We start from the raw sequence: 15,966 nt of genomic DNA, 5'->3' as shown, positions 1-15,966 counted from the left end.
AATAAATATAAAAAGCAAGCAAACGGAAATTAAATTATGCGTCGTTATAGACATAATTCATAATGAAATAGAACTTTCCACGAAGTGTCAAAGCTACTGGTTAACTTATCAATCAGATATTGGTATAAAATATATTCAAGATGCAAGGAACCTAAATAATCACTAGAACTAATACTGTATAACGTTCTTTTTGTAGAAATGAAATGAAACATGATGTCATCCAATATATTTTTAATTTAGAAATGTTGACTTTTATTGTACATTTAGGTTCGTTTTCTTTATACGTAAATGTAATATTTAAAAAAAAAATTCAATTATTAGGAAAATTTTTATTATTTGGAGTATTTATTTTTCCTGTTTTGACAATATTTTATAATTAAAAGGGAATTGTTGCCATCACAGCTATTACCATAACTATATTAATTTATCGTAACTGCCCAGAGCTATTTGCTTCTTAAAAAGTACCGTATTTTTCGCTCTATAAGACGCACCTGCTGATAAGACGCACCTAGATTTTAGAGGAGAAAAAAAAGGAAAAAATATTTTGAGCTAAAAAATGGGCTATAAAAAAAGGACATCATCCTCCCGTCATGCCTGCACAGAAAAAAGCTGGTCAGACATGATGGGAAGTGTAGTTGGACTACAAGCGCCGTACTGCGCATGCGCCGGCGCCATACGTGACACGGCGCTTGCGTCAAATCCCCCCGTCCTCTCCATCCAGTCCGCCCTTAGCCGTCGCAACGGACCAGAGAAGAGAAGAGGAGAGGCGGCGACAGAGGCGGCGGTCTCCAGATGAAGACCTCCCCTGGACGGCGAAGCGAGACAGAGACTGTCCGGGACACTTTTGGTGAGTACCGTATTGGCTCGGATATAGGCCGCCCCCGTATATAGGCCGCACCCTAAAAGTTTGGTGCTTTTTTAAAGAAAAAGTTTTTTTCTTTAAAAAAGCACCAAAAAACATACTGCCACTCTGCCCCCCCCCCCGCCCCCCGAGATATGCTACCACTGTCCTCCCTCCCCGAGATACGCTGCCACTGTCCTCCCTCCCCGAGATACGCTGCCACTGTCCTCCCTCCCCGAGATACGCTGCCACTGTCCTCCCTCCCCAAGATATGCTACCACTGTCCTCCCTCCCCGAGATACGCTGCCACTGTCCCCCTCTGCCCCCCCCTCCCCAACTTACCGGAGCAGACTCCCGGGTGTCTTGCGGGGCCGGCGGGGGACATCTACGCAATACAACTTCCGGTGCGGCACATCCGGCACCGGAAGTTGTATTGCGTAGACGTCCCCCGCCGACCCCGCAAGACACCCGGGAGTCTGCTCCGGTAAGTCCGCGGGGGGTGCAGAGGTAAAACGCATCCGCACGATGCGCTTAGACAACCTCCCGTGCCGACACCCCCCCCCGTGGGAAGTGCTGGCAGGGGAGGCTGTCTGAGCGTATCGGGGAGTAGGATGCAGGTCCCCTGCACCGCTGCGGGGGATCTGTATCCTAACCCCGCTGCCTGCCCGGCGCCCGGGACTGCATGTCCCGGGCGTCGGGCGCTAGACCCCGAATATAGGCCGCACCCCCACTTTAAAGTCTTAAAGTGGGGGAAAAAAGTGCGGCCTATATTCGAGCCAATACGGTATATCGTTGCCCCCCCCCTCCCTGCCTGCATCTTCGCTCCATAAGACGCGGCTGATTTTTCATCCTACTTTGGGAGGAAAAAAACTGCGTCTTATGGAGCGAAAAATACGGTAAATATTTTGGGCGATATTCAGTTGAAACTTTCACCTCTTTTCTTAATGTCACACGGCTATCATCTATTCAGTTTCTTGTCCTGAATTTCTCCTTAACCACCCTTACAAACTCTGCCTCAACCAGTTAACAACAATCAGCAAACCTAAGAACAGATGACATCATTTTTAAGAATAATAATGGTAATATGATATAATGAGCATAAGAAATTGATGAAAAAAATATTTTGCTAAACATGGAGAAAAACATTGGCAAAAGAATTCATTAAAAAAAGTTAAAGAACTCTAGTTAGTAATTTCAAGCGTTCGAATTAATGAATTATAATTAACTAAAATGATACGGAACTTGGAAAGTTTAAAGCACAACGAAACAATACCATTATTTTATTTTTTAACATCAGCATTGTTGACTCGCAGAATTGGCACTGGCGCCAGGATTACCTGAGTTTCTAGCATGCATTAATCGTGGCGAGTTTTGTAAGGCTTTATCAACATCATCTGAAGTCAAATGTGGAAGAGGAGCTACAAAACAAAACAAAGCAACACCAAATTGAAAAAAAAAAGGAAATTGAGAGGTCTTAAAGGTCAGATTAATAACTTTTTTTTTTTTTTTCCCCTCGAATTTAATTCTTCCTGTTAAGGAATCAGTTTTGGAAATGCTCAAATTTCTATTTTTAATGAATTACGTAATGAAAGATGAGCACGATGGTCGCAGGTAAGAACGTGAATGGCTAATGATTTCAACTAAATGGCTTAGCTTATTTTGCCTAAAAATTTTTGGGGAAAAAAGATCTAAACGATTGCAAGTGTTAAGAATTTTAGAATTTTAGTATTCTGTGGACTGTGGCCTATTATATTGATTATTATAATAATAATATTTTTTTTTTTAAAAGAAGTATTAAGTGTTTAATAATGATGAAATGATAATAATATAATAATGATATTTTATGGGACGTGTAGAAAACAATATATGCTTTAAAAATATGGCTGTAATTTTAAGCTTTATTTGTATGCAGCCATTTTTGTAATTATTACCAAATAATCTTTTTTTTAATATTATTATTATTATTATTAGTATGTTATATATCTGTATATCCTAATAAGCCTTTTTTTGTCGCTTTGTAGGGAAATATTTTGAAATAATGACCACATAAGACCTCAGTTAAATATTATTTAGCCGATTGAGGCACAACTTTCCAACTAGTAATACCGAGCATCTTAAATCCTTGTAAAATAAAGATTCAAGTCATATTTTGATTTGGTATATTTCATATGAAATAAGCTTTTGGCAAATGCATTGTTTATATATGCAGATCCTCAACCATTTAAAGATAAAGACATGATTTAAATAGACAGTTTCATTCCAATTGTTCATGAGAATATCTAAAAACTTATCGAGAAAACAATGTGGGGGAAAAGAACCCCAAAATTACTTACAAAAAAATATACACAGATATAAAATACCAGTAATGTTTTCCTGTACTTAAGCAGGGCAAGACTTTTTTCAATATATATATGTCCGATGGATATGTTATAAGTGATGGACATGTATACATTAGTTCATTATATATAAATGCGTAAAGCCGAAATTGATAAATACAAAAAGTATCAGAGTCTTACTTTCTCTGAGGTAGTGAAGATGTGAAAGCAGGATATCGGCATTATAACTGGGAGTAAGTCTTTGGAAGTCTTCTTTGGTCATTTTGCATAATTCTTTCCCGTCGATATTTTGAAACAGTAGGATGTCCACGTCCGGAAGTCCATACTCTTTTATGGCCCATTCCAGCCACTGGCGTACATGGTCTGTGCTCCACAAGGTTGGATCTACAACAGAACGATGCGCAACGTCATGGACGAGAAACAATGAATGTGCGTTCAAACACCTGCCTGCCCGAGATACAACAAAAAGTTATCAAATCCGACTTTTTTAACTTTTGACCCGTCTCACCTAACTCTGCCCTCTTATGAGTTCTTATCTGACGCATACATTTGTTTCTTTTTTTCTAATTTCAGTGTCTCTGGGTTTTGATTTGCGGGTAAGCATACTATCTCCTTTCCTATTTCCATTTCCTCCTGTATTTAATTAATCTGACAGCTCCGGAGGCTTCAGAGGTTGCATATCAAAAAATACACAATAAAAGAAATCTAGGCTTTTTAAACAATTTTTGCATATTGTAGATTAACATCTCAGGCGTTGAGGGCTAACCATTAAATAACTATGTAACATGAAGAAGTTTTATTTTATTGAGAGGGTGGTAGATAAATGGAGCAGCCACCCATCAGAAGGACTGATTAAGATCTTAGTCTTACATCAGGGAAAAATTGGGCAGACTAGATGGGACAGGAATTATAGAATGCAAAGCAATTAATCAGATAATGACTTTTGGGTGGACTCTTTGGATGGGAACTAGATGAGTCCGCTGGTTGTTTTTGCCAATTTTATTGTTGAAAACCATAATCTTAAGTGTTTAAATAGGGTCGGTGTATGGAAGCATAACATGTTGTTAACATGTAGTTCCCCCACCGTCCTGTGCTGACCACGCTAAATTCAACAGTGAAGCAAAGCTAAAAAAACGCTTGGAAGGCAGACAACTGACAGGCGATGCCCTAATCCTCCTAGAATATGTATAAAAAAATCTAGTGTTTTCAGAAGAAAAAAATACTATATTTATAAGCTGGATAAGATAATAAGACGATGTTGTACTTTACAGATCTCTGGCCAGACATCGCGCATAGTATTGGGTAGAGATCTGGAGACCCCATCTCCAGAAGGACACTGATCTTCTGGTTCAGGGAAGGGCTGGTAAAATGTTAAATGTTTTACAGGATAAAAAAAAATATCAGGAAAGACCAAGAGATCTCAATATCTACAGCTTAGGGGGGAAAAGTGAGAGGGGAGATGTGATAGAAACATTTAAATACATAAAGGGATTTAACAGGAGGGAAGCTTAACTCAGAGGATGTATAGATGTTAGAATAAGAGGCCATAATCTAAAATACTAGAGGTTCAGAGGCTTAGATATAATGTAATGTCTTGCTTTATTGAGAGTAGTAGATGAGTCAGTGGCGGATCTACCGGGGTCGCAGGGGTCGCGACTGCGACCGGGCCCCGGCGGCAGGGGGGCCCAAGCCAAGGGGCCGCCCGAAATCTTTTTTTTTAAAATATGGCAGGGGCGTCCAACATGCGGCCCGCGGGCCAAATGCGGCCCGTGAGACCTCGAGGTGCGGCCCGCGTAAGATCGGCAGCCAGGGCAACCGATCTTACACGAGCCGCACCTCAAGCCCTGCTACTTACTTGTGGGAGGGTCTTCTGGACAGCACAGAGGAAGCGGAGTTCACGTGACATCCTACTTCCTCTGTGCTTTAGCAGAGAAGGCAGAGGGAGGCCGCGCCCCCTGCTGAAGTCTGTGAGCGGCATCGAAGGGAGATGCAGTGCAGGTAAGGGGGTGGGGAGGGTGTTTGAATGAGTGTGTGTGATTGAGGGAATGAATCTGTGAATTAATGATTATATGAATAAATGAGTGTGTGTGTGTGTTAGCATGGATGTGTAAGTGCTGGAACCTAGGCATGATGGGACTGTGATTGCTGTTAGCAATCACACTCCTATCATGCCAAGTCAGCCAGTACATGCTGAAACCTGGCTAGCTGCCCCCCTTGTGTATTGATGCTGCCAGCAGTATGGGGTCTGCACATCACTTACAGCCATCCTGTACCAGCGTGTATTGGCTGACTTGGCATGATAGGAGTGTGATTGCTAACAGCAATCACAGCGAGCACAGTCCCATCATGCCTAGGTACCAGCATTTACTGGTTGCCTGGGTATGATAGGAGTGTGATTGCTGTTAGCAATCACACTCCTATCATGCCAAGTCATATTGCTAATTTTGTCCAATTGTGTGTTACCTACTTTTATTAAACATGTGAGTTTTTATTAGTATTTTTAAAGGTGGGGGTCATTTTCGGTTTTGGCTAAGTGAACCCTGAATGTTTTGGTCCAGAATTTTCATTTTAGTTCATCCCTAGAATAAATCTAGGGAATCCTGAATTTGTAGTCGCAAAACTTTCAAGGCCCAGAAATCAGTGAGAGGAAGAGTAAAGGTTTTGTGTCATTTTACTTTATTTTAATCTGCATATTTTATTAAAGGCCATATTTTTTGTCACAGTGAAAAATGAGTGCGGCCCGCGCACGTATACAATTCTGATGAAGTGGCCCACTGCAGAAAAAACTTGGACACCCCTGGATTATGCCCTTTGTACATGCGACCCTTTTTCTTTGATTTTTTTACAGATATGATTCAATATGTAAATTGAATTTGTTGAATTAGTTGAAAAATAATTGTTGGGTAAAAATCATGTTTTTTGGGGGGGGGGTGAGGGGGTGGGGGGGGCCCTTAACAGATTCTCGCACCCGGGCCCTGAGGCGTCTAGTTACGCCCCTGAGATGAGTGGAACAGCCTACCCCAGAAGAGGTTAATACAATGAGGGAATTTAAACACGCATGGGGTGGGCATATGGATCCTGAATCTAAAATGTAACCAGGAACTGATTAAGGTCTAAGTCTTCACAGCAGGAATAATGGGTGGATGAGTTGGGGTGGAATGCGTCTTATTTGCTTTCAAATTCTACATTTCTATGTCAAACATTTAAAAATGATCAATATTTTATTTGATTTCACTACACTGACATACTGTTAATCTTTATGGTAAAAATCAATCATTGTTACATCAAGGCCAAGCTGACAAATCAAAACAAGATATGCCGCGTTTAACACAAAAGTCGTACTTCTCCAAAACACTGGGAGGTAACATGAATTAATGATGATGATTTTAAGCCAAAGTGTCTACAGCTGAACAAAAAAAAACGACCCACGTCTAAAACGGTTGTATACAGCGTTTGGAAGTTCAATATTTTCTTCAAAGGGAAGTTGTTTGAAACTTGACAATTTTCCTACTTTATGTTGGGTGGGAAGGGGGTGTTTGATCTCAACAGGAGTGTTTTGACTCAAGATGAAATGTTTTTGAATTAGCACATTTATAATATATTTTCATCATATGAACCGGTTTATTTTATTGACGATCTCAGCAAATGCTTTTTTTTTGTAATGGAATAGGAAGGGTTGAAAGACACACTTAGTTCAACTGATTCCAGATTTTTTTTTTGTTGGCCCAAAAGATCGCACCAAAACTCGAAATAAGTCTTCAAATTTTAATGGATAAAAAAAGTGAATCACAAACAAATACCCAGGACTTGTGTTATTTCTTTTAAAAAAGTTTATTTGACTTTTTTTTAGAAGTTTGTGATGACTTTTAAGTGAATCCCAGTTCAAACAGAAAGATGTAGAGTCACTAAACCTTTCAAGAACTCAAAGGATCCTTCTTCAGATAATTATAATACATCTATATCTCAGCCCGCTGAGCTGTGCAACCTCAAATACATTCCCCGTGTGCTGTGTGCCAAGATATGATGACATATCCCAGCCTTCATCGTTTATAACCTCGCAAGGGGTAAGGTAGGGGTCCCTTGGGGGCATCTATAATATGGCTTGATACTTTTGTGATAGAGATACATTGTATAAAAAGCTAAGGAATCACCTTAATCATTAAAAAAGGAGATCTCCCGTGTTGTTCTGGTGTTCAGCTTCTAATATAAGAACTAACTGGCGACAATAATACATATAATTCCATGACGATGTCATGATTTTGGTGTTCTAGGAAACTGTATTCCTTATTCTCTTTTCTCTATATGGCACAGACTCCTGGAAACTGTTGATTGGTTGCGGGTGCCACTTTTTTTTAATGTAAAATTCGTTTTCAATGTGTTTTAAGGCAATGTGTTGGCATCTCCGGCTAGTCCTTTGTCTCGTGTCCTATGGCAAGCAGACTTACCAGCAGGGACGATCACTCTCCGTTCATTGGTTGTCATGTTGGGGGGTGGAACGTGCTTCTCTTCTAAATAGCTGCCATAGTTCATTCCGACATCTGACCCGCCGCCCATCTTGCCTCCTTTCGCTATGCTGCAGTCATCCGGGGAACTCCTAGGAGAAGACAATACCTTCTAATAAGTTTTTCTAACATAAAGATATTTTTTTTCCTTTTTTTTCCCTTTTAAAACATATTTGAAATGATGAGGTTTGCGAAGTAAAAGATTAGACAAGAAGTGCAAGTTAGCTACCATTTGGCACAACTTTATCACAATCTCCGGGTCATGTTTTTGTAAGAAGGGTTAGGTTGCCACCATTAGCAATGGATATTAAATGGTTAACATGAATATCCCTGCTGACCTCATGCCAGCCAATCAAAGAGCATAAATTCTACTCCCTGAGTGGCTATCCTGTGACGTTGTGATTGCTATTATATTTTCGTAACATGAACAGATCTTGCAGAACTGTACAATATACAATAGACATATTATATATTGTACAATATATACGCAATAGAAAACAACAAATATAAGCAAAATCAGAGGACACATTTTCAGTTGTTATTACAAAATTTCCAACATTCTCTCCTAGAACTTTGGGCGATTAATTTCAGGGTTATATTTTTATAGTGGCATTGACCATTTTAGGCTTAATAGGGATTTAGGGAACATTAGGGGTTAAAAGCAATGGTGGACCAGAGCACAAACTATGTATATATCTTTATATTTATATCCATAACAATGGCCTATTTAACTTGAGTTAAAATCAGCATCGCTAGCCAGACAGATAATCGGATCATAAAATTATATGTTCTAAAGTTTTTTTGATTAACCTGGAGGATTTCCAAGCTTTAAAAGTGAGAATATCTTTACTCTAAAAGAGTCACTAAAACCTGTTGTAGGAAAATATCCCAGATCAAGCTGAAGGAACGTGGGGTTTACATCCAAATCAATCCTCATTGTTGTGTGTCTGGAGGCAGAAAAATAAAAAAACTATTTATTCTGAAAGCAGAAGCTATTTAAAAAAAAAAGAAGTGAGGGCAGTGAGTGTTGTGTATTTTTGAGTACACTTAATTTAAGTGGGAATCTTTGAAATTGGCCAATTTAATGGTTCCAAGGCCAACACTCTAGTATTGATGGTTTAATATTCCAATAATGTGATATTAATGATACGGGGTTACATTTCAGGGGGGATATTTTTCGGACTCATAGTCCTTTGCAAAAAAAGAATGGCAACAGTAGCTTAGTTTATCCAGATAAAATGCTGAATTGAAAAAGACAGAAGGATTGTACCGTATATTACCATATATGGGCATATGCAATAGACAGACTGATCTGAGTCTATACCCTGAGTAATTAACACGGAATAATACATTTGGAGCCAATTTCTTGAAGTTGTCTTTGTTTTTGCATAAATAAAATGAATACAATTACACAGAGAAAATACCATATTTTTCTATAGTGATTGCTGTAATTTCCATTAGAATCATTTTTCAGGCCCATTGCTGAATCTAGAAAGAATGCCCGTTTTGCCATTACATCCCATCAACCTCACCTTGTATACCGTACTGCCTACGCTGTATCTTTATCGGCAGAAAGAGTGCCACATAATACATGTTAAAATCTCATCTCCATTCCCCTACAATCACTGTTTAGTGAATAATCCCCAACATGGATGGCATTGTGCTAAGTGTTCACAAATACTACATTTCCACGCTTATAGGACCACATAGGCATGGTGATATGTGCTTCTGAGTGATACGTGAGTTCCGGAAGTTCCCTCCCTGGCATATGTCACAATGATCGAACTTTCATGAAAATGTTGCTTCCTTGGACTTGTTCATCAAAATTGACAAGTAACATCCTTGCGGTTTGAGAATTCTATGAAATAATTGTTTTTTCTCGAAACATTGGATGGAGTTAATCTCAGATTTTTGTCCATCTAGAGATAATATACATATATTCAATATATATATATATATATGGTATATAGTTATATATACTGTATATTTATGCATTTTGGTTTCTGGCTTAAATTAGATGAAACTGACTACTGAGAATACTTTTTAAATGTGTCTGCGTTCTCAAACCACCGCATGAAATCAAGCATCAATGCCACGTTCAGTAGCATAACCAGATCAAAGTATGAAAACGTTCTTATTTCAAACACCTTTCTACTCCAAAGTTTACTTACAGCTACACAGAAATGTAAAGAAAATAAACGCAGTTCACCGAATGCTCACGACAAGAAAAACAAGTACAAAAATGTTTGATATTTTGAAGTCGGTATCGCTACATCAATACCCGATCTGTAACAAGATGACTATGAGCGTACAATTAATCAAACAAATATCTGTTGGATTTGGGGTTTTTGGGTCTTGTTTTATGAACTAAAGGAGCAATGTGGGATTTTTTTTGTACTTAAACATAGCTTTTTAGACCAAGTGACCACTGAAATACATCTATAGGTTACATTGGTTACAAAATGCCATAAAAGAGGCCAGAAGTTACTTGCTTGGAATTTTGGGTAGGAGATTGTTCCAAACAACTGAGGTAACATGGATATGGCCATTAGTTGGTCCAAGAGAAGATGGCGTCTTTTTTAGACCAGCACAGAAAAAGATGTAAAGTCACATCCGTTTTCAGGATCTAAGAGGTCTCTTCTTCTGATGCAATGATACCTCTGAGATCCTAAAAGGTTGCGTGACTCTACATCTTTTGCTATGCTGGTTTTCCCAATAAAAGGTATTGACTTTGACTAAAGACACCATGAGCAAGGTTAGAACAAGCTCAGGAGCAACTCATCAGCCAACATTCAGCAGTCACTTCAGAAAATTAGGTGTTTTTCAGTATTTTCTTAAAGTCTCAATGGTAAAAATGAAAAGACCTATTAACACTTTTATTTATTTGGAATTCCTCCTTACCTGGATCCGTTCACTTGGTTTGGGTTGCATTCCATCTTGATGGTGACTCTGGAGGGAGGCTGCGACAACCAGTCTTGTTGAGGGACACGTGGACTCATTTTCGAAGTTTGCCCATATTCACTCGAGGAAGATGCAGTCATCTCCGACTTAGCAAGGTGCGGAGTTCCGTAGGCACACTCAAACAATGACTGATCTTCACTCACCACTGATAACGCTTCCTACAGACAAACAGGGGATGCACAAGAGATTACATTTGTCTAGTTTTACTATTTTTATGCCGACTACAATTATTTTTAGGGCGCAGAGACAATATTTTATTAAAAAGCTAAAACGGAAAACAAATTGTTTTACATAATTATTAATACATTAATTATTATTTAATTATAAATTATTAAATAAACAGTAGGCAACTTTTATTATTTGAAACGTAAAAAAAAATGTTTATTAAGTGAACCAAAAGACATTCGGCTCATCTCGTCTGCCTAATTTTCTAAACATTATCCGGTGTTTGTCTTTTGTTCCGGATAGCCTATGCCGGTCATGTTTAAAGTATCTAATGGAATTAGCCCAGGGGTTCCCAACTCCAGTCACCAAGATCCGCAATAAGGCCGCAGTTTTGGGATATCCCAACTTAAGCACAGGTGTCTAAATTAAATATTAATTTAACTTCTTGCTTTAACCCCTTCAGGACTGGCGTTTGTGTACTGCGACTTCAGTTGAAGACCGCAGTTTTTTTTTAAATATTTAAATTCCGTGCTCGTGATTCGCTGCAAAACGATCACGTGCACGGAATTGAGGGGGAGTGGCTGCTACGGATCGCTGGGGACAACGGTCAGTAGCAGCCGACCCTCCCGATCCCAGCGTTCATTGCGACGCTGGGATCGCGCATCATCAATGACGTTCCTGGTACGTCCGGGTCTGCCGTGACCTTTGACCAGGAAGTACCAGGTACGTCCCGGTCTTGAAGGGGTTAAGACAAGGATAAACAGAGATCCTGGCCTGTTTGTGACCCTTTATCACCGGCATGCTATGAAAGGGGCATTCCAGCCATCATATGCAGCACACATCTCCTGACATGTGACATAATTGGCGTTATATACTCAAACTGTCCCTTCAAAAGAATCTACCACCCTTTCCATTTGGACTACAAAAAGGGCTCATTTTTAGTCCTAATATAATTAATTATGGTTTCATTGGAAGAATGGGACTGCTCAACTGAATGGAATATTAATTTTTTATAACATTGTATAACATTGTAGCAAACTTCACTTAAAAATGAATAAATTATTTTTTTTAAAATAAAAAAAAATTACTTATGTATGTGTTTTATATAAATAAAAATGAATAAATTATTAAAAAAAAACAACCAAACATTGTAGCAAACCTCACTACTTCACGTGCTCACAAAACCTATATCTTTAGAGGGATTAATTGTGGTAAGCTAACTTCCGGACATTGTTTCATCAGAACGGTTACATGTTGTAATAGCCTCAGTTACTGGAATTCTATTAGACAGCTTTCATTGGTTCTGGTAAAGTTTGTCTAATGTGTTTGAAACTGAATAACCGGATGAAATTATTGTTGGGTGCAACATAATATGACTTGTTTACCAAAATATCTTGAAGTTTTTGAGTCATAACCAAATTCTGAATCTATGTATCATCGCATATTATTCACAGAATACTACAAAGAACATGCCCGTCAACGGATTACAATGTTCACAGATCATCTTTAAACCCAAATACATTTTAAATAGGAAACGTAATTTTTCTCTTTAGATTACAAATTGCCTAAACCTTCGGTTTTTCTTTTTTTTTGCCTAAAATATAGTCTAAGGTCCATTGGAGTGGAAACTCCTTATTTTTTGTTAAACTCTTTTGAAGAACGGTTCCTTCAGCCTGGTAAACGAGAGGTTGTCTAGAAGGCTCACAATTGTTATAGATCTTGTCAAGAAAAAATATATTAATCCATGAATTAATTACTGAATTAATTAATTATTGTCTCTGTTTGTTTACCCGGTAGCCATGTGTTAACAAACCTGGGATGGATTATGGTTTGTAGTACACATTTTTAGAGATCTGGATGAACACACCTGGAGGTACAATGCCCATAGTCCGTCCTTCATGATTTATTTTGCATTCTTGTAACTAAATTTGCAATATTTGCAGATTTCTACCTTTTTTAATTTAAAAATGTGTAGATAATAACATTTCTATTGATATAATGGTGCATTATGAATGTATCCTGTCGATGAAAGATGGCGTATGTATCCTTTATTCCAGGGTTAATATTTATCCCATTGTTATATCCATGATTATTTTATTTTCGAAATAGTTTCTAGGTACAAATATCCTCGCAGCTTGGCTGACAAGCATTAAACCCGTAAAACAGCCTTGATCAGTGGCTTGCTTCACAATAGGTTATTCCCAACAATCTTTAAACTGAAAGGTCACCCCCACTAATGATTTCACGTTTTCCCACGGAAGTTAATGGTTGAAAGGTTAATTTTTCTCAAAAATCAAACAATGCTTTGGTATTTTATGAGAAAGCAGGTGAAAGTTCTTTGCTAACATGTACAGGAAAAAATAGCCAAGGGAAATATCATTTTTCTTTTTTCTTTTTACTCCTTATTATAAATGTAATAAATTTTACAAAGTCCTTGACAGAAAAAGCGTGCAAAAAGTACGGACCTGTCACCTGAAAAACTTTCATTATTTATTTGAATTAATAGTTTAAGCAGATAAAACAAGTTTTAAGAACTTACTCTTTAATGTCCTATTTTGCTCACAAAATAATACTTCCAAATATTATTCTCCTCTTTCTGGTTGGCTGCTAATCTTCTATATTCTTAATTCTTTTTATATTGTGAAGAAGTCTTCTTTTAATGTTAATAAAGACTCGCAAGGTTGGAAAATAATTCACAAAGGTCACAGCAGTCTTCACAACATGGTTAAAAAAATATTATTTATCTATTATAATACATATCACACTTTCCAGGAATTGCCATACTGATAGCAATCCTTCTTTTTTGACTAGCTTTCCAGGGAGCTCATTCCTGCTCCTATATGAAAGTGTTTATTATATTTCATATTTAATTTGAAGAAACTAATATAGTTGTTAATACCAAAAACAAAACAAAACACCTAACAAAAAAAACATCAATTGCATCCGTTCCCGCTGAATACAGTTTAATTTCGCCAAGAAACCCACACAGTCTTGGACCCTAAGAATCAGCATTAGATGCCAAGATAGCATCAACCACTTCAAGCAGAGGTTCTATAACTGGAGTTTTATTGCTGTGATTTCAACAAACATTACTTAGAGACTGGACGAGGAAAAACTAAATCAACAGGTGACGTCAAGAACTCATTTGCAGAGAAAAATTTCCAGGAATATGCAAAAAATATATATTTTTTAAGGCAAAGATCACATGCTAAATATCCCCTACTCTGAAATATCATCGGCGTAAAAAGTTTCCGTCAAGCATTTGGAAAAGGGGATAATAATATCATATCTAAAAAGAAATCTAAAATGCTCATGACATAAAATGAGTATTAAATAAAAAAAAAAACATAATAAAAAATAATTTTTAATCATAAGAATATCACAAAATAATTTCCTTTCCTAACTTCATTTAGTATTTATCAGATTTATTGGCTTACAAATTTAGATTATGTCTCAATAGCTATAATTCATGGCTAGCCAACCAATCAATCATTCAATCAATCAAAGATGTATCAGTGTCCACTTCTAAACTGTGACTTTTAAAAGGAAATCTCAAAAGATGGCAACAAAGTCACAAAGTCCGTCTTTCTATATAACAGCCACAAACCCTACTGCATTTTATTATTTTCTATTAGAAGAACAGGGAACCCAAAAAGTTACCCAAGTTAGTTACAGGCACAAATAAAAAAAAAAACAACAAGAAACTTACATGGGAGAAGTCCTCATAAGTTCTAATGAAGTGCATTCTCTGCATTTTGCCAATACAGTAGATCCCAAATGTTCATCCTTTTCCTTGTCTTCTTTCATAAAGACTCCAATATAATAATTATATTTTTTGACCACGTGGAGTCGTTTATTCTACAAACGCTCTCTTGTACAAACAAACAATAGAGGACCGTCTAGTTTGGTTTCTATACGCTGCTGAAACATCCTTAAGATGGGTCTAGCTTGATGATGTCTTCTTATACCATCTACAATCACAGCTCCATCAGAGAGTAAAGTCAACTTAGGTATCGATTCCAAGGAATTTGGTTGAAAAGCCATAAATGAACATATTTTAAATCTTTCAGCTCGATTTACAATTTGCAGTGGTTTGCTCGAAGATAGACCATAGAGAGACTTTTCCTCCTAGTATGAGTCTGAGTAGCTATTAAGTCGAGTGGATATTGCGAAACTCCATTGGGAAGTGTATATCTTCCAGTGCTTATCCTGTCTGCATTAAGAATGTAGAGTGTCTTTAATCTAAGACACCTTCCTGTTTTGTTTCCTCTCTTTTTTTTTTTTTTTAACTACAATTAATTATCATCCCATCCATTCGCCAACTAGAAAACCTCTAAACATGTTTATGGTGGCCTTTCGTGAAATACCATAACCAAGAAGTAGCTTTGTTTATAAGTCATTTTGGATCAATTCCTGTTTGCAAGATTTAGATAATTACACAACAAACGGAACCCACATATGATGTAATAAATACACACGGCGACATCAAAATATACATTATCCTGAGATGTTTATAGAGTTAAGTTACTTTTTTAATACCAGTGTCTGACCCCATTACAGCTAAATTGACAATCGCTGGTGTTAAGAAACCAATGCATGATCTGCATGATTATTCCTCCCCATTATGTTATATCTCCCCTATATTGTTAATATTCAGCCTTTTTTAAGGTTGCATGAGCTGAAACTAGATAAGAAATCCCTGCTATGCCATCCTTTGCTACCAATCTCCACATCTATTAGATAAAAGTCCATTACTTATCCCAAAAATAATGATGCTTCTTACGCCTGAATTCTAATAAATGAATTTAGTTATTGTTCAAGGCGTAATATATATATATATATATATATATACATACCTCTAGTCATTGTCATAACGCAGCTTACACCTCAATGTCAAGCAGGGCTGTTAAATATCACATATGTTAAATACCACAAATGGTGAATACCAGATCAGTATTTTAACACTAAATTCCTTTTTTTTGCATTTCATATTATTTATTGCTAGACACTCAGCTAATGGGTTTCACATTGCTTGAAAGTGAACTTGCATATTTTTTAGCCTTAGCCAACTGGAACCAAGAATATAGTTTGGCTCGGGTTCTCTCCGAAGCCGCGGTCACCAGGATGACTTTGTAGCGTACCTCCTTTTAATAATATTTTT

General features: G+C 37.5%; 1 protein-coding gene across 4 annotated transcripts in view; it reads right to left on the bottom strand.

Moving 5' to 3' along the window:
• Positions 1–14,559, bottom strand: part of LOC149281458 (transcriptional regulator Erg-like) — an 18,613-nt gene extending 4,054 nt beyond the window's left edge. For 2 of the 4 annotated variants that reach the window (XM_089499260.1, XM_089499261.1), the window contains exons 1-4: positions 10,581–10,792; positions 7,623–7,771; positions 3,358–3,561; positions 2,179–2,259 (exon numbers count right to left, since the gene is read on the bottom strand). In XM_089499260.1, the coding sequence (XP_089355386.1) occupies positions 2,179–2,259; positions 3,358–3,561; positions 7,623–7,771; positions 10,581–10,720 (574 nt within the window). In that variant the 5' untranslated portion in view covers positions 10,721–10,792. Of the gene's footprint in view, positions 1–2,178; positions 2,260–3,357; positions 3,562–7,622; positions 7,772–10,580; positions 10,799–14,514 lie in introns of those variants that run through there. The other 2 variants (XM_089499259.1, XM_089499262.1) reach the window with 2 other exon arrangements.
• Between the last annotated feature and the right edge of the window lie 1,407 nt (positions 14,560–15,966).

Source organism: Sceloporus occidentalis, unplaced genomic scaffold (assembly GCF_023333645.1).
Source record: "Sceloporus occidentalis isolate IW3139 unplaced genomic scaffold, rSceOcc1.0.p SCAF_132, whole genome shotgun sequence".
NCBI classification, from domain to species: domain Eukaryota; kingdom Metazoa; phylum Chordata; class Lepidosauria; order Squamata; family Phrynosomatidae; genus Sceloporus; species Sceloporus occidentalis.
Note: the sequence above shows the minus strand (reverse complement) of the source record. Positions and strands in the feature narration are given on the sequence as shown.